This window comes from Metopolophium dirhodum, chromosome 1, assembly GCF_019925205.1.
Source record: "Metopolophium dirhodum isolate CAU chromosome 1, ASM1992520v1, whole genome shotgun sequence".
Taxonomy (NCBI): domain Eukaryota; kingdom Metazoa; phylum Arthropoda; class Insecta; order Hemiptera; family Aphididae; genus Metopolophium; species Metopolophium dirhodum.
Window position 1 is genome coordinate 130529386 of NC_083560.1, and position 19981 is coordinate 130549366.

At 38.8% G+C, this 19981-nt stretch overlaps 2 protein-coding genes and 1 pseudogene across 2 annotated transcripts; 2 read left to right on the forward strand and 1 right to left on the reverse strand.

Moving 5' to 3' along the window:
* The first annotated feature begins 500 nt into the window (after positions 1-500).
* Positions 501-1376, forward strand: LOC132953748 (uncharacterized; annotated as a pseudogene).
* A 433-nt stretch (positions 1377-1809) lies between these two features.
* On the forward strand, positions 1810-4484 carry LOC132953750 (uncharacterized). Its single transcript, XM_061026104.1, has 2 exons — positions 1810-1969; positions 3876-4484. Exon 2 carries the CDS (start codon positions 3879-3881, stop codon positions 4482-4484), a length of 606 nt encoding a protein of 201 aa, XP_060882087.1. The 5' UTR covers positions 1810-1969; positions 3876-3878.
* On the reverse strand, positions 2012-2782 carry LOC132953749 (putative nuclease HARBI1). Its single transcript, XM_061026103.1, has one exon. The coding sequence runs from the start codon at positions 2780-2782 to the stop codon at positions 2012-2014; it is 771 nt and encodes a 256-aa protein (XP_060882086.1).
* Positions 4485-19981: the final 15497 nt, after the last annotated feature.

Sequence of the window (19981 nt, forward strand, 5' to 3'; positions counted from 1 at the left end):
CTGGGGGGAGGGGAGTACTACACTGCCAGCTTCAAGTCCTCCGGCAACAACCACACAGCAGCAGGCGCTTTGCACCCTTCCACGTGGCGGCGAAAACCCGCCTTGTCCTACCACGTGTCTTGCTCGGAACTGCTGCAGTGGTTGTCCCCGGTTCTGTCTTCCATTTCAGAGTAGCTTTGTCCCTCTTTTCTTCCACAGACTGAATCGTGTCTGCCTTTTCATATTGCACCTGCACGCTATCGCCGGCCTGCTGCAGTACGTCGGCCGATCCAAGCGCCGGTAATACCACTGAAGGCGCCGGTACTGCCGCTGCAGCGTCACCGCTGCCTTCCTCGATCGTGCATTCTGCAACCTTATCATGTTCACCAAACAACCAAATAATGTCCTGTAGTATCTTCGTCCTCGAGTATTGGTTCTAAATATTTGACTTCTAGTGTTAGTGTGGTTCTTCATCTTCTATTGGTATGACGCATGTATCAACGCATTCAACAACATGTATCATGACAATTTCTTCTGCGAAGTCACTAGCGGTGGATATTTTGCCTTTTGGTGTTTTCAGGTCAGACGTTTAATTGCAAATGAACTCAGAAGTTCAATATTAAATCAGTTTACTCAAAAAGAGTTCTTCTAAATCGTTCAGATCTTATTCAACTGCAATATTTAGAATCTTCTATTTTTGAAACCATCGTGCGAAAAGATATATTTACCACTCCATTAATTTTAAAACAAATTGGTGAGTTTGCTGCGTACCTAGAAGAGAAATTTTCTCGTAAGAAATCACCACCAAAAAATATTGAAGAGATGAAAATGTACATTAAGAATATGCAACTCGATCGAGCTGATAGGGTCGTTCAATCTATTCCAAATCGTACAAAACAAATAATTCAGATATGCTACACAGTTGGCTGAAACTTGGGAAAATCGGAAGGCACAAAAATCACAAGAGGTAATTCAAAAAATATATTATTATAATATTTACAGAAATTTTTTTTATTTTAGTCATGTAATGCTGATTCGAAAATACTGTCACCCAGCTGTTCGCCAAAAACCATTATCTCCAGCTTACAGGATGATTCCTCTACAATACGTGACGCATTTGATAAGCCGGAGGATAATATTCTAGCTAAGGTAATAAATAAAATAATTTTTAACTAAAAAACAATATTTATCTTGTATTTAATTCATTTTCCAGATCATATTGACGGTCCACAATCACCCTCAAGTCCACGGTTGTTCAACATAAGAGACGGGTTCGATTTCTTTAATCGATTTAGTTCACCACCCTCAACTTACGTCAATCACCCCACTGCAGCACCATTACGTAAAGTGAAGCGTCGACTACCACTATCACCCGCAAGTCCACAGCCGTTCGACGTAAATGACGGTCCGGATTTCTTCAATCCAATTAGTACATCAACACCATATGTCAACCGACTTACGCCCAACATCCTGCCGCACCATTACGTAAAGTGAAGCGTCGAAAATATAACTCTCAGATGGTAAAGTATAACGCGGCGCGGGCGGCCTACGAGAGCAAATTCAACGCGAACGCGGTGCGGCGCGAAGCGACGCGAAAATTTCAAACAATTGCCTTCGTCGAAAGTGGCCTACGTGGTTAAACGCACTTTATTGCGAAGTGATGTGTTGCGGCGCGATACGAACGCGATCAAATAGTTATTTTCGCGCGTATAGTCGGGTCTGAACGTGTTTGAACGAGTTAGTGACATATAATGCCTGATGTTATTTTATGTGACAACTTATTTCATTACATTATTATTATTTTATGGACCATCACGTACACTGGACATTTTCCACTTTCCATTGCTATTGAACATTACAATGCCTGAACATTTGATCAGTGCTGTCCAAGAACGCCCTGCATTGTGGGACAAGAGGTGTAAGAATTATCATAATAGATTATTAGCACACCGTGAATGGGAGGAAGTTGCCAAAATAATTAATAACACATGTAAGTACATAATACATATTTTATTCAATTATAATTAGGTACTTACAATCTTTGTATGGGATGTTGTTCAAAATACAATTTAAAATGTTCCCTCACTTGCATAGCTGCTCGTGATGAAGCATTAAGTCTCCTTTGTAAATCATACTGTAGAGTTCTTGGTGTATTTCGGTATGAATCCTGGAATATTACAACTTCAGTCTCATTTATTGATTCCAAATCACGTATGATGTTGAGTAATAATGTTATGGCTTTCACAATATGGACTGCGTTTTCTACATTGGTTTCGATAGATTTTTGCAGAATTCTGAATTTAGAGCTTATAGAACCAAATGAACATTCTACCACCATTCTTGCTCGAGATAACCGATAGTTGAAATTATCTTTAGCATCGCCTTTAGTTGTTGTTTTTTCCGGAAATGGTCTCATTAAATAATTCTTAAGAGGAAATGCTGCATCTCCTATGAGAACATAAGGTGTCTTGATACTAGAGCCCGGCAATAATTGTTCCTTGGGTACTTTTAGTTTTCCCGTTTCTATAGCTTCCCTAAAGGGGCATTCATCAAAAACGCCTGCGTCATTTTCTTTACCATAAGAGCCCACGCTCACCATTACAAACTTATAATTTGCATCGGTTACAGCTAGTAACCCAATTGAAAAGAAAGATTTATAGCAATAATACATGGAACCAGAGTTGCTTGGTTTTTTTATACGAATGTGTTTTCCGTCGATACTTCCTAAACAGTTAGGGAATTGCCATCTGTCCCAGAAACCTTGTGCTATTTTTTTAAAATCATCTTCTGTTGGCTCAGGCATGTGTTCCGATACTAATGTTGTCCATATAGCTTTACATACTTGTGATACGATTGTGGAAATCACCGTTTTTGAAATTCTGAAAGAGAAAGCGAGTTGCCGGAATTGTATGCCCGTGGCTAAGTATCTGAAATAATAATAAGTATACATTTTTGAAATAATTATTTATTATATTAATGATAAATATATTTGGTCAAATTTTGTCAATATTTAAACACAGTTGTTACTTTTTATATACATTTTAAGTTTAAATTTGGACGAAATTACATACAATGACACATTCAAATGTATTTTTTTTTAGCAAAAATGAAGTTAACTTACTGTTATGAACATAATATCAATGATTTTATAATTTTATAATTTATAAGCACAAACCAAAACTATTTACTTTCAATTTTTTTTATATACAGGTGTAACAGAAAGACCTGACAAAAAAAAAAAAAAAAAAATTATGCGAATTAAACGTATGACAAAAATTGTTAATATTATATGATAAGCAAATAATTTAAGAAATATACTCATGTCAGCAAATTCTCAAAAATCATGTTTTTAAAAAAATTCTAAAAAATAAGCAACTAAAATTAGATACATTTTTTTACCATCATAATTGTTCTTATAATTATATTTAAAAATAGGCTATTTTGAATTTACTTAAAAATTTTTTTATTAAATTTAAATTTTTTTATTTTCAGTACTAAAAAATTAAAATAAAAAAGTCCTTATTGTACGTGTAGTACAAACGTCTATAAATTATATGAAAAAAAAAAAATGAAAACATATTGATTAGAATAGTATACAAGTTATTTCATTTGTCATGACTTTCTGTTACACCCTGTATTTTAATGATGATCTATTATAAGAATAATATTTATTATTTAATTTATATTTTTTTTGACGTCCAAATTACTATACGTCTCTCTTAGATAATGATCTTATATAATTGATTTCAAATTTAACATTCTCCATTACAGTCACCCACTTGTAATCTACTCTACTGCAGACTGACATCCACTTACTTTGAAGCCCTGTTTAATAAATACATTCAACCATTTCAACCCTTGTTGTAATCTGATGTTTCGATACTTTTTTATTTCAGCTGATGGGGCAAAAAAAAAAATGGAAAAATTTAAGGGATACTTATGCGAAAGAATTAAAAAAAATTCCCATGCCTCGTTCGGGAGCTGACGCTGACCATGAACCGGAGTATACAGGAAATTGGCCATATTTTGAGTCCTTGTCATTTTTAAAAGTTATTTTAAAACCCCGAAAACAAGACGAAAATATTATTGAACCAGAGGAATCAGCAGAAAACTATTTAATGGATTCATCGGAGTCTACAACATATGCTAGTCAGGGAGACATATTTGACACGAACATGACACAAAATAATTTTGAACCTCAGGGATCTGAACTTGAACGGTCTGAGTCGGTCATGATAACAGAAAATGAAACTAAAGCAAGACGTAATTATAGCATCTCTTCTGCCTCATCCTCAACAACAGCTACGACAAAACAAAAACGAAAACATAAAGATGATGGACTAGAAGTATTTATTCAATTAGAAAGAGAAAAGATAGAAGTTTTGCGACAGGATCAACAAGATAACAATGATGATGACTTACTTTGGTTCAAATCGATGTTACCATACGTGAAACAGTTGCCTTCATTAAATAAGTTACGTTTTAGAACCCAGATGCAGGAGTAATATTCTATTTTTACACAATGTATTATTCATAATAAATTACACTGAACTATGAGCAACTATATCTGACTAGCAAATGTTTCCTAACCTAACTGTACCAGTACACTGATATTTGATATTTATGTAAATTATTATGGAATCAAATATATTTCTGTAATATAATATAGTCTCTGAACAAACTACTCAATTAATTGTATATGTATGAATATTTTGAATTATTAAATAAATTCATTGTTTTAAATTATTTTATTTTATTTCCAGATTGTAAAGTTAATTTTTACGAAGAGGGAAATATTAAGTCAGCCTACTTAAAGGTTATGTTATTAAATTGTAATACAATTCTTCATAAGTAGCATTAAAGGCTTGTTAAAATAGAAAATTTAACATTTTTAAAAAAATTTAATCAGACATTTCCAATTTTTAATTAACTTATTTTCAAAAAATGTAAGATGAAAAATGAATTATGTTTGTACTAATTGCATTTGTTGTATTTGAAATCAACATAATACTAACCCTTAAATAAGTTTAAATGTAGAGTAGTTAATATATGTACATTTAATTTTTATAATTTTATCAAGTGTAGTGTGTGTGTCAAGTGTTAATATTTTTTGTTGGTTTATGACCTTACCCAAATTCTGCAAAAACTTGCATTACGGAAATTAGGCCATACTCCAGTAGAATTATTGATAGCTAATGCACTTATTATTTTTGATAATTTAATATTAAATTAGTGTCCATTATGTGGCTTATTCACACACAAGATAGTTTTTACATTAAATGCATATTATGTGTATTAGGTATACAAATAATACAATAGCAATTATTCATTACAAGCATACATTTCTTAAAAAAATATTTTATTTCATATTTTTAGTATTAATTGTTATAATCACATTCTGTTTTGGAATATAAAATTCTTAAAACTTAATGTTGTCATTGAAAAAGGTAAAAAATTAAAAAAATTATATGGATAAAAAATATTTAAAAACATGTTTTAATAAAAATGTTTTGTAAACGACTTGAAATAAATGTATGGCTGCTCTATTCTAAATACTGTTATGTAAAAAAATGTTATAAATTTCTAGCTTCTCCCCTACAAACGGCCTTGTGTGTGATTTGACCTATAACTACTCTTAGAATTATGTTGGGTTATGGAATTTTTGACAAATGAATACAATTATTTTATAACTTTTAGTAAAATTTTTTAATGTAAACATTTATTCATAATTTTCAAAATGTCCTCCATTTCTCGCTACTCATTTCTCATACCTCGTCATAATGGAATTAGTTGTCAACTTCAACATTTCTGGTGTAACTTTATTACAAGCTGATGTTATACGTTCTTTCAAATCTGCCAAGGACGTTGACTGTTCAGCATCAACAATATCTTTGACGTGACCCCACAAGAAAAAATCCAATGGAGTCAAATCTGGAGATCGTGGAGGCCATTTCAGTGGACCTTGAGTGCCCATCCATTTTGATTTTAACTGCTCATATAAAAATATTTTTACTATATGTATTAGCATTGTGTGCTGAAGCACCATCTTCTTGGAACCACATATTGGCTCGAGATTCAAGAGGTATGTTTTCCATCAACTCCGGCAAAGTATTAAGAAGAAAATCTAAATATCGCTGTCCAGTCAATGTGCCATCATAGAAATAAGGTCCTACTAACTGATTATTTATAATGCCACACCATAAATTATTTTCACGTGTCCAATTAGGATTATTATTATTCCAATAATGCGAATTGTGACGGTTAACAATTCCATTATTATTAAATGAACTTTCATCAGTCCATAATATGTTTGAAATAATATTTTGGTTATTTTCATACAGCAGTACCATATTTGCTATAAACTCTAATCGCCTCTCTGGGTCAGAAGGTTTTAAACCTTGTACATAGTGTATTTTATACGGCTGATACAAATTGGTCTTTAAAATGCGGTGTACATGGCCTTGTGGAAGCATGCGGATCAACACTAAACACAGCCAAGATACTAACGAATGTCGCTCATTAAATGTGACATTATTTTTTGATTTATGAAGACCATTCGGAAAGCTACCTAGAGTTAAGAATAAGAGAATTTTATTTTTTTTTTAATGTTGATTGTGATTGTGTTATGTACTATTGACTTATAATTTTGACAAATATATTTTTTAATTTTAAGTGTTATATTTTATATAATATGTATATTATATAATATATATATTTTTCAATTCAATAAAACATATTGTATGTTAAAAATGTATAAGAATAAATAACTTATTTTTGATTTTATACTTATTTGTAAATACCTGTCTGCTTCAGTGTTTTCTCAACATTGATAAATGTTTTTTTTTGAAAGTTGTCTTCTATTAGGGTATTTTTCTAAGTACATACGAGAAGCATTTAACACGTTTTTATGGCATGCATAAAAAGTTTCTAATATTTCAGAATACTCAATAAAACTGAAAGTAGGAGACATCTTCAAAAAAAATTTTTAAAAAACTTTAATAAATAAAATTTGATAAGAGAGGTTACAATATTGTTTTTAGCAATAGGTGAAAAATAAAAAAAACCTAATAAAATCTTAAAATAAGTCTATACATTGGGTAGGGATTAAGATAAGATTTAAGATAAGCTTGTTAAACATTGTTACTCCATCACGAACACTACAATAGTGAACACAATATTGAAAATGACTACCTTTGAAGATGTTGGAGAGTTATATATTAAGTATCAAAATGATAATGGCATGCAAACAGAAGTAGATTTTTATAAAAACCAACTTCAAAAAAGCTTTGATGAAATGGATAACTTGCGTCAAGTAAGTGTATATAATAGTGATTTTAAAACTGGGTGCCATGAGTTCAGTAGGTGTGCTTGTTGAAAACCACTGGTATATAATATGTAATAATATTAACACTTGAAATATAGGTAGAGAATACATTTATTTTGCATACTTTACTTTATACTTTAAAAATACATTTAGAATAGGTACATATTTTACATAATTATTTACAGCAATATCACACATTGCAAAACGTTTTAGTGGCAAAAAAAATGAAAGCAATCATTATGCAGAGGAGGTGGTTCAACTGGACACAGAAAATAAGTTCTCGCAGATGAAGTTGTAAGTGATTAAAAAACAATATTCTCTACTAAGATTTAAATTAAAGACAAAAGTCTAAACATAAAATATACAAAATATTGATAATAAATGAGTGATTATAATAAAATTAGACAAATAATAATAATAATTATAAAAGCAAATAACTTAAAATTACATATTTACATTCCTTATCTAGGTTACATTGAAGTTGTAAGTTATTAAAATGTATATTGAAAAAAAAAACAGCAAAAAAATTTGAAATTATTAAACACAACATTTTTTTATATATAGTACTACAAACAAAAAATTTAATTTTGGAAGAAGAAATTTTAAGTTTTAATTGTTGATGTTTTGTATAGTTGAATTATTCTGTAAAATATGTTCTTTGATTTTAAAGATTGAACATTCCATTTTGTTCAATAACGGTCTGCAGCATTCCAATGTCCATTGATATGTGACCAATACTGTGTAAATGGACCATGGCATCCGAAAGTGCTTTGGAAATCTACATAAAAAAAGTTATAAAGTTATTTTTATTTTTATTTGTAATATGTACAACAATAAAATACTTGCCTTAGTGGTGGTCAATAACTGTGATATTTTTTTTTTAATTTTTTAAGTTGTATTCATTTTTGCAATACCATGCCTCCCAAGAACTGGAGTAAGAGCCTTTCTCGAGAACCCCTCCCGAGAACCTTTTTTTTGAATCGGCAATACACCCACCACCCGGAAACGCCGTAAAGCAATACTTCGGGTGGTGAGTCACCATCGTTTATTAAACAAACAAAACAACGATTTACACGTACATGACCGTCATAACCAGGGGCGAGCATGAATGGGACAATACCCCACCCAGTGCCCTGACCCCCAGCAATCACGTGTCTTATTATAGTGGGGCGGGGTCGGGACAATCCCCCGAACCCAACCCCTCACACAAGTAACAGCAACAATCGAATATAAAAATAATATAATTGGTCCTCGCGGCCTTTCTCGAAGGAGCCGCCGGTAACGGGCCGACGATGCTCACCGGAGCGCCGCGTAGCCGTCATCTCCGACGCCTTGACGGAGCCACCCCCTGCCGGAACTGCCTGTCCCGCTCAGCGCCCTCCTTAAGGACCATCACATCCCTCGCGAAGCGGGCCACCGCCTCCCAGTTTGCAGGACTCTCCAGCATTCTGGGGACCAGATGGCTCGGATCGAGGGGTCCTATCGCGTCGACCAAGCGCCGCCTCTCCACCTCGAACGCTTCGCAGTGAACGAGGGTGCGAAGGGCGTTGTCGACTGCCTCCCCGTAGCCGTCGGTTGGACCGCAATGGGAGCACCCGGCCGACGGCGCACGGTTGATCCTCCGGAGAAACCAGTTGAAACAACCATGCCCCGTCATCAGCTGGGTGAGGTGAAAGGACATCTCGCCGTGCCTTCTGGTCATCCACCCGACGAGCAGGTCCGGGGGATCAGGGTTCGGATCCACTCGCGTCCGCTGTCCGCAGGTGGCACCGCACCCCGCATCTCCCGGGCCCACACCGCCAGCACACGAGCCCTCAGCGACTGAGGGGTGTCTGCCGGCTCGGCGTGCTCGCCGGGGGGGAGAGAACCTTCGTCGCCAATCCCTGCCAGCCGCCTTTCCCTTCTGGCCTCGAACGACGCGTATCGTTCTTCGGCCATCAGGACGATGGGGATGATGCGCGCGACGACTGTCGCTGCCTCGAGGGACACCGTCCGGTACGCACTAACGCTGCCGATGGCGGCCAAGCGCTGGACCGCTGCCATCGCTTTGGGACCCGTCCGGCTGAGACGCAGGTCAGCGCACCACGTCGGAGCGCCGTACAACATCTCTGAATGCACGAAACTCACCAGTAGGCGCCTCCTGATCTCGCGGGGGCCGCCGATATTCGGCATCAGCCCGCGCAGGGCCGCCATCACTCGCCGTGCCTTGTCGGCCGCGTAGCGATAGTGCGCCCCGTAAAGCGTCCCCTTGGCTTCGTGCACGATCCCCAGGTATTTGAGGGTCGCGCACAGCTGGACGGCCTGGTCCCCGATCCGTAACTTCAGGTCAGCCGGACCATACTGGGACTTAAAGACCACCGCCTCCGTCTTGTCGACGGCAAGTTTCAGTCCCAAGTCCCTTATGTGTCCGGCGACCACAGCCAAGGCCGCGTTCGCCCGGTCCTGCAACGCCGACAGCGTGTTCCCCTCCGACACGACAAGCGTGTCGTCCGCATACCCGATGATGGTGACACCATTGGGCAGCGGCAAGCGGAACACGGTGTCGTACGCGACGTTCCACAGGAGCGGTCCGAGTACGGAGCCCTGGGGGACTCCGCAAGTGACCCCCACCGTCACTGGATCGCCCCCGTTGTCATCGCACACGTGCAGGACCCGGTCGCTGAGGTACGAGTCGAGCACCCGTCGGACGTATGGCGGGAAGCCCATACGCACCAACGCCGCGCGCACTACACCCCACCCGACGGAGTTGAAGGCGTTCCGAATGTCCAGGCTCACGGCGACGGCGTAACGACGGGCGTTCACGGCTTCGTTGAGACGCTCGCGAAGCAGCCGCAACGCGTCGTCCGTGCACAAGCCGGTCCGGAAACCGAACTGCCGCTCGGACAGCCCGGCCCCGGAAGTCGACATGTGGCTGTTCATTCGGGTCGCCAGCAGGAACTCGAAGATCTTCCCTACGTCGTCCAGCAGACACAGCGGGCGGTACGAAGACGGCATCCCCTCCGGCTTCCCTGGTTTGGCGAGAAGCGCTAGCCGAGCGCGCTTCCACCGTCCGGGGAAGATGCCCTCCCTCAGGCAGCGGTTAAACACCCCAGCAAGACGCCCGGGTTTTGCCGCGTGCACGACGCTCCAGACCCGGCTTGGAATGCCGTCCGGTCCAGGCGCCCTGACGCGACTCCCGAAGCGTCTGACCGCGGCGCTAACCTCCTCCCGAGTGAACTCCGCAACGTCCTCGGGCTGGTCCCCCGTGACGTAGGCGGGCTCCCCGTCTCTTTCCCCTTGGGGGAAGAGTACGGCAGCGATGTCGCGGACCGTCTGCGGTCCCATCGTTGCCGTCGCCGGGGGCCCACGGATCTTCTTCATAACGACCTTATAGGGTTTCCCCCATGGGTCGTCGTCGACGGTCTTAACCAACTCTGCCCAGCACCGGGTCTTCGACTCGCGAATCCGGTGCTTCAGCTCGCTACGAGCCTCACGGTAGGCTCGCTCAGCGTCAGCCGTGGACGCATCCCCGTCGCGGACACGTCCGCGCTGCCTGATCAACAGCCGCTTCCGTCGCACGCATTCGGCGCGCGCCGCCGCGACGTTGCCGTTCCACCAGTAAACTGGTGGTCTCGCCCGAGGATTGGGGTTCCTCCGGGGGAGAGCCGTGTCACAGGCCGCGGCGACGCTGCCGACCAGCCTCTCGGCTTCGGCTTCGGCGCCTCCGGAAGCGACTGGAGCCCCCGTGAACAGAGTCGCCCCCGTCCACTCCGCGGTGATCACGGCCGCGGCCAGAAGATCAGCGTCCAGCCGAGTTGTGAGCCAACCCGGGTGCCGCCGACCAACCGCCGCCGCCGCCGCCGCCAGAGGAGCACCGCGAGCGTCCGACGGCGTGCGGCCGGTGCTGTATGAGAAACACAAGTGATGGTGATCACTCATGTTCTCTACGTCCGTCCGCACGGTCCACCCCCGAATCTTCCCTGCGGCCGATTCGAAGGCGAGAGTGACGTCGACGCACGACCCCTGCCCTCTCCCGAAAAAGGTCGGCTCCCGCCCCCTGTTCAGGACGATCAGTCCCAAGGAGCCCGCGAACGCTGCCAGGTCGTCCCCGCGGGCCTCCGTGAGGCGGTCCCCCCAGGACGCCGACCGGGCGTTAAAGTCCCCACCTACGATGCGGTCGAGACCAACGCCGTGGTGCGACCTCACGGAGGCCTCGAGACGACCCAGGAACTGCTGAAACTCAGCGGCGGACAAGGCAGGGGAAGCGTAGCAGCTAAAGGCGCGGACTGCGCCTCCTACGGTGGCTGCCACGAACCCATCGCCCGTCTGTACGTCGCTGAGCGTGAGCCCGGAACGGAAGACAGCTACGGCGGCTCGACCCGAGGAGTCGTAGTGCCAGTCAGCTCGTCCGCCACCTTGACCAGCGCCACCGCAATGTCTTCCGCCCTAGCGAACTCATCCAGCAGATCCTGGGCAGCTCGGCAGTGGTTCAGGTTCGTCTGCACGTACCTTAGTTCCGTCATGGCGATGGATCAGGCGTCGGCGTCTTCGGCGGGGCAGGCCCGCCCACCAGCCTCGACGGTCCCTCTGCGGTTGGCTGCTCCTTAGTCCCAGCACTTCCTTCTGCAGTTCCTGCTGCGCCGCTGTCGACGACGCCGCCGCTCCTCTTCCGTCCTCGACAGTTCCGTGCGAGGTGGTCCGTGGCGCCGCACCCGAAGCAGGACCGTGGCTTCGCCTCGTTACGGCACTCCGCAGCGTGGTGTCCCTTCTGCTGGCAGCGGAAGCAGATGGTCTGCTTCTTATCCAGCAGCTTCACACGACACCTTGTCCATCCGACCTCCACTGCTTTGGCCTCTGCCAGGGCGATGGCATCGCGGAAGGGGAGGTCTACCCTCGCGACGCGATCGAGGTCTCCGCGCCGGCCGCCGTTCTTCTTGATGGACACCGATTCTCCATCGGTGGGCACGACGACCCCTGCCCTAGCCAGGCCGTGGACCACGTCTTCCGCCCCAGCCCACTCCGGAACATCGAGCAGGAGGACGGGAGTCCTCCTCTCCGGCCGGCGAACCCTGGCGGCGTCCGCAGTTACCTCCCGGATCTTCCCCTCCAGGATGGCAGCCTTATCCTCCCCCTCCACCTCGAGGAGGATGCCACCGGCCCTGGTGCGCCTCGTAGTCAGTACCTTGACCCCGAGAGTCACCAGGTCGATGGTGCCGGCCACCCTCTTCATCACTGCAGCCAGTGATCCCCCCTCGGCTGGGCGGTCGATTGTGACCGCCGCAGTCTTGGGGGCTCTTTGCCGTAGCAGCTCTATCTTGCCCCTCACCTTCTGGGACAGTCGGGCTAGAGGTGCGGCCGGTGTGGGGAGTGAACCCCTCCCGAGAACCTAACCTAACCTAACCTAACCTGGGAAAAGTTCTGGATATCGTAGAATTGGGTGAATCTTTTTTTGTAAATTTTCTAAATAAGAAATTAATATAATAATAGATAATATAGTATTAAGCCTTTGAAACAATATATTAGGAGCCTATTCATTTCTATAATTCCTATAAATTGTTATAAACTATTTAATGTTATTCTGTATATTCATTTTATTTATATTTCATATTTGATTACCTAAAGCTCATGTTGAATATCCTATTTGTGGTTCAATAATTTAATAGAATTAATAAGTATATTATTATATTATTATGTTAATTTACTAACTTTTTAGTGTTTCGTTGGCGATGACGACTTCATTTTCTTCAACATACCCGGTGCAGTCCACATACTCATCCCATAATATACGACGCAATGGGTTATAAATGTCTTCTTTGTCAAGACACACATTAAAAAAATTAATTTTGTACGTTTAGTAACCATTTTTGAATGAAAGTTCAAATGTGAATGACCGTTACAAAATGTTGAATGGAATACATAGAATGCACTTTGCCGAAAAATACGTGGAAATTCGTGTTATAGAATCCCCGCGAAAGATTCCATCGATGACAAAAAACCTGCATATTATCATTAGCGAATTTTCTATGAACTCGCGGTGGTCTCATAGTCTGCGAACATAAATATACACTTATTGTTATTATACATCCGAGCAAGACACACCCTGTACATTATTAAAATAAACTTTAGCACATTTACAGCGGTACAGTATTTCCACGTTGAACAGTCACCAAAAATACAATTTTTGTACCACCTTTATAAATAGCATATCTATCGATTGGTACACACGTCGGCTACTCGGTGTAAAAGTTTCAAAGGTAACTTATACTCCAATTTCTATCGACATGCCAAGTACATAGCCTATGTTCAGCAGGCCCCATGACAACGACCCAAGCATTGTAGAATGCTGGTGCATTATCTGACATAAATACTTTGGATTTTATGATGCCAATCAATGTTTTCTGTCCGGGCAAATTAAATGTTTTACTTATTTTACTCAGTTGGTTATCAGTAGCCGTCGTAGCAGGTTGTCCTCCGTGCTCTGATTACCGTAACATATATACTTCGTAACCGTTTTAACATGCCTTCAAATAAGGGTCGTGGGTCTCCCCAAACCCGCAATCTACAACACGTCCCAAGAAAGAGAACAAATGAAACTCAACTTACTCCTTTCAAAGCAAAAACAAATTTACTCCACTACAAAACATCGACGACGAATCTGATCAAGATGGCGTTTCCACAAACGACAACGCACAAGACGCCCAGGTTAGTCCCAAAATACCGCCAATTTACGTCTAAAATATCTCAAATTACGAAACATTTCACACTTCTTTATCTAATCAAACTTTTGACGAATTCTCGATCACACATACAAAAAATTCACTAAAATTAAACCTATGCTCAATCGAAGATTACAGATCGATAACAAAAAGTTTCGAAGAAGCTGAAATTCGATATCATACCTATCAATTCCAAACTGAAAAACTACTATCAGTAGTCATCAGGAACCTCCCAATTCTGATAACGGAGGAAATGATTTTCAACGAGCTTAAAGAACTTAACTTCGAAGTAGACACTGTAACACGTCTCCAAAACCGTTTTAAAAATCCTATTCCAATTGTCGCCGTTCTCCTCAAAAAATCATCACCGAACATTTATTTTTTATATAGATTGTTACACTGCGTAGTTTCCGTAGAACCAAGAGAACCATCAACAGGCATCCCTCAGTGCACTAACTGCCAAAGATTCTCGCACACTAAAAAATGTTGTCATTTACCACCCAGGTGCGTAAAATGCGCGGGCGACCATCACTATACTCAATGTCCAAAAATTCTAGAAACTCCCGCTAAATGCGTCAATTGCAATGGCGATCATCCAGCTAGTTACAGAGGCTGCACATTTTATAAAGATGTAACTAAAAACAAAAATAAAACCGTCGCTAATCCTCGCCATAACAATAATTATAGTAACGCAATACCTAAACCGGTTGATCAGCACGTACATACTAACAAAGATAACACTAATAATCATTTTACATATGCCTCTACATGCAAAAATAACTCCAACAGTAATTCAACAAACAACGCCGATAGCGACAACAACTTCATGAAAACGCTCCTACCACTTATAAACACTTTCATCACTCAACTCATACAGAAAATAATTGAAAATCTGCCGGTCATCATAAATAGTCTAAATCAAAACATTCATGGTTCCCCATAACGCAATTTTGCTAAATTGGAACGCCGACGGTATCAAAACTCATAGGAACTCTTTATTAGCATTTCTTAACCATCATAATATTGACATAGCTTGCATAACCGAAACTCATTTCCCCATACGGACAAAATTAAATTCCCCGGCAACAAAATGTACCGCGCGGATCGTAACGCACCGGCACGCTCTATGGGCGGCGTAGCAATACTGATTCGCAACAAAATTAAACACCAACATTTCCAATACCTGTTCTTCAGAGCTTAGAAGCTACTGCAGTGCTAATTAATTTTAATACTCCAACTATCCTAATCGTCAGCGCTTATCAACCACCAAGCCGCACAATGAACATCGCCGATTATGAGAAATTAATGAACCTATACAATAACACTATAATGGCCGGTGATTTAAATTCAAAACATATTAATTGGGGATGCCGTGGTCTCGAATCCAAACGATATTAAACTACAAAAATACATATCCGCCTCTGCATGTATAGTATCTGCACCAAGCACACCAACTTATTTTCGATATGAATAGACTTCCTGACATACTAGACATTCTAGTAACCATTTCAACGTCGCACAAGAATCCCTCCTGAACTCGATTCGGATCATAATCCAGTAAAAATACATTTTAATTCTTCATTGCAATTTTACCGCTTAAATAACTAACTTTTCAAAGGTAAACCAAACTGGTGCACTTATTCAGACTATATAAATAAAAAATTAAATATTCCAAAAAATATAACTGCTGTCTTAGCAGCAGACAAAATTGCCGAACACTTCACCGAAGTCGTTATTAATGCTGCACGGGCGTGCTCGGTCACTACACCCCATAATCAAATTAAAAAAAAATCACGGTGCATTACCACTGTTCATATTGACTCTAATCCAACAAAAACACATCGCCAGACGCGTTTGGCAAAACCAGAGAAACCTAGCAGCCAAAACAATGTTAAACAAGCTTACTAAACAAGTGCAAACCGCCCTGCAACAATTTCGCGTAAATTCATATAGCAAGTTCTTGTCAAACATTCATCAAAATGACTCTAGCTTATGGAAAGTCACAAAAAGTCTTTTCAACCAAAAAACAAACTGCATTCCTTCTCTTCGCACTCCAACTCGTCTCATCATATCTGACATAAATGCAAAATTTTTTAATTAACTATTCGATAAAAATATCTTGTAAAAAAAATAAAAAAACTGCATTTTTCTTGTATTTAATAATATGTAATAATAATCTATATTATGTTTCCGTGTTTCAAATTCTATCAAATTATTGATATATAGGAAATCAATTATATTATGAGTTATTATAATAGTATAACGTACCTACCTTTTAAATCATCAAAAGTAATATCATATTCTTTTTCAACGTAAATGTTGCTACACAACATTTAATAACCGTTTTCTCCATAACTAAAATTTCTACAATCCGAAATTATACAATTATTCTTGTCTAACTAATTTGACTAAACTAATATCTAATATACCAGTCGCAAACAGACAAATTTTTTTTGGGGGGGACTCAGCTTTAGAATCATATTATATTCATATTAATCATTAATTTAAAACATATTTTTTGATGGGAACCTATATATTTATACTTACTAAAGTAAAACTTTGTCATAACTGAACCTAATTTTTCTTTGCTGTTATTAATTAATTATTGTATAGTAGGTATTTCTATATGTTAACATTATAAGACATGTCATGTAAAATCACTATTATATGTCATTATATACAGTCAATTACAGTGTACATTAAATGTTACATTACATGTTACATTAAATGGTTATTTTAAAAATAAAATAAAATTATAAATTATAAATCTGTCGCATAATAGGTTTGAATTGAATTGAATTATAAATCTGTTTAGTATATTATACCCGGTATATACGGAAAAATGATTTCCGATTGTTGAATGTTGACGATTTGTTGTTAAAAACTTAAAACTTTGTCTTAAAAGTATATTATGAAAAGTTTTTTATACACTTTATAAATTGATATATTTGTATCATAATATGTATATTAGTTTATTTAAGGTTCATAAATTCTAAAATCATACTAGGTACTGTATTGAACATATTTTTTTAATGGGGTGGCTGCCTAATTTCTAAAACAGTTTTCAGGTCAGGTCCTGTTAAATTGTAATTTGTAACTAATTTCTTCAATAGGCATCTACTGGACCAATATCACAGTTTCATCTCTATACTTAAAACTGATTTTTCAATTTATTTATATGGTGCTGGAATTGACTTGATAATTATCCCAAAAATAATACATCTTTTAAACATAATATTATTTGAACAGGGTTGATACAAAATTTACAAAGCTATCAATTATTGTTATTTTGATAGGTACTTGTTAAAAAATATTTTACTTTAATTACGGAAGTTATGTTGGTTGGTATTTTACCCCAGTCGTAGAGTCGCAGTAGTACTACATAATTTAAAATACATCTGTGATTGTTTTTTTTATTCAGTGTTAGTGTTTTGCAATGTACAGTACAGGTACCTACCATTGTACCATTATGGGTATTGGGTGTAATAATATAATAATATCCGACCCGCCACCGCCACCGGTCACCGATCCGTCATCGCCACCGGCCATCAACTCACCATTGCCACCGGCCCCGGACTCGTCACCAATCGCTTCGGGGCCATCTGACCGAGAAGTGATGGCAATTATGGATACTAAAATATCATAAAATTAAATAATTTTAAATTTTAAAAAACGTATATTAAATGCAGTGGTTGAAACTAGCTAAATCTTGTGCCCCTTTGTGTGGCTCAGGTCACATTCTAAAAAAAAATGATAGTTAATAAACAATATTTTATATTTGATTTACTTATATTTGATACTTACTTCCGCTAAACTTTTTTAGTGGCGGTGCGCCACCGCTGGCACCTCGCCCGCCTTTGCGATCACCACCCGTACCGTGTATATGGTAATATTACCGTACATCTATAAGAAAAATCTAAATTCTAATGCCGATTGAGTTTCATGAAATATGTATTAATTTATGGGCCGCTAAATCAAGTTTAAAAGTGACCGTTTGCTCACTATTCACTCGTTAAATGTTAAGTTATTGTACATATGAAATCCGGCATAAGTAATACTTATATGAAAAACTAATCTTTATACTTAAATACTGAATGTCAGGGAATATTTGTTTTTTCTCAGGCCCACGCGTAACATAGACAAAACGCATCTACACAGAATAATTTTTTTTTATGTTTTTGAGTAATCTTAGAGTAAAATCACATACTACTAAAATTATGGAAATGATGGAAATTTTTGTAATGTTAGGTATCGATTTTTAATTGTAACAAAACGTAATTAGTTCAATTAAGTTTACTTTAAAATGGAAAATAAAAAGAGAAATTACCTATTTAAAAACAATGAGCAATTAATCTAATAAAATTAGATGTATAAAAAATTTAAAATACTCACGGTTGTATGAATGGGATGTGTTTGGATGATTAACAACTGTCCAAATATCGTAACTTCTGCTGTCGATCGTTGATTGAAATCGAAAAAACGAGTATAAAAATTGTTTTTGTACGCTTTCGTATTTTTTAGTATAACTCATCATATAGACACAGTGTCTCTAAAACGTGTGTGTGGGAAAAATGGTGGGGATCGGTTATGTCCAATAACATAATCCCCATTAAATGTTATTATTGGGGAAACAGTTTAACAAAACGCGCTCTGGTGGAAACAATTTGTACCTCCCGATTCGGGGTTGTATAGATATAGTTTTATATTGGTTATTTTACTTTTTATAATAAATTAATTATGGTATCGAAACTTGACACGCTTTTATAGCTAACTGTATACGTTGGTAAGTACAATGTCTACTAATATTATCAAATAGATTCAAATACACTTCACTTAAAGGAAATATATGCGAAATGTCGGGAAAATACATACAATATCCCGACTCCATGTAGGGAGGAACCCGCCTAACCATCAGTACGATAGGCGTGGACAGCGCTCCCAATGTTAATCTGTCTCCCAATAGTCTTATCGCAAGTCAAAATAAACAGTCCAATAATATTCGTTGCATTTTGAATCACGGAACCAACCTATAACTCATTGATTTTAGTTATATTTTGACTTAAAATCAATTATAATATGAATATTATATTCATTATACATTGTTATCTGTTGACGGTATTATAATTTTTTTTTTTTGTTGGTCTTTTTCACATTTATATTTTAATGCATTTTGAGTCAAAAATATCCGAGCTCTAGCTCTATCCTAGGTCAGCGTACTACTATTATTTTTAAGGGGAATAGATGGGACGCATCATCATTTTTACCTATGTCTTTATTAACTTGTATTTTTTTTTTTTAATTGATTATTTATAAATATTTGTTAAAGTGACAAATAACAAGTGATAGGGATGCTCTTTTTAAAAAAGTAATTAGTTCTTTAAACCCTACTTTTATTTTTTCCAAGTCGAGCACTGTATACAGAAATCAATCCAGGTGTATAAATAATAATCATAAATAAATAAATCATTAATCAATAGGCAATAACCATAAGTAGAAACATAAAACAAAAATTGTTTGAAAAAAAATTAAAAATTAAGACTGAAAAAAACCCAGGGTTCCTATATGTTTTTTTAAATACATATATTTTATATATTTTTATATTAATTGTAATACGTAGGTATATAATATAATGACTGCATTATATCAGTGGCGTTACGAACTTCATTAAGTTATGAGGTACAATAATTTATATAAGTAATAAATTATAAATACTTATTTAAGTAATTACGTATTTACTTAAAGGTTAACTGAGAAAGATTGGCTTAGTCTTAGTACACACATAATACATTATTATATGTGAAATGGCTTTAGTCTCCAGGACACCCACCACCCATTAAACTGAGGCACGTGTCTCAAAGTCCTTAGTCACGCCACTGCATTATATGTAATATATATATATTATAATATTGTACAGACGTACAGTATTAACTGTTATTATATTATAATTCATAATGTATAGAACAACTGAAAATAAATAACTGGC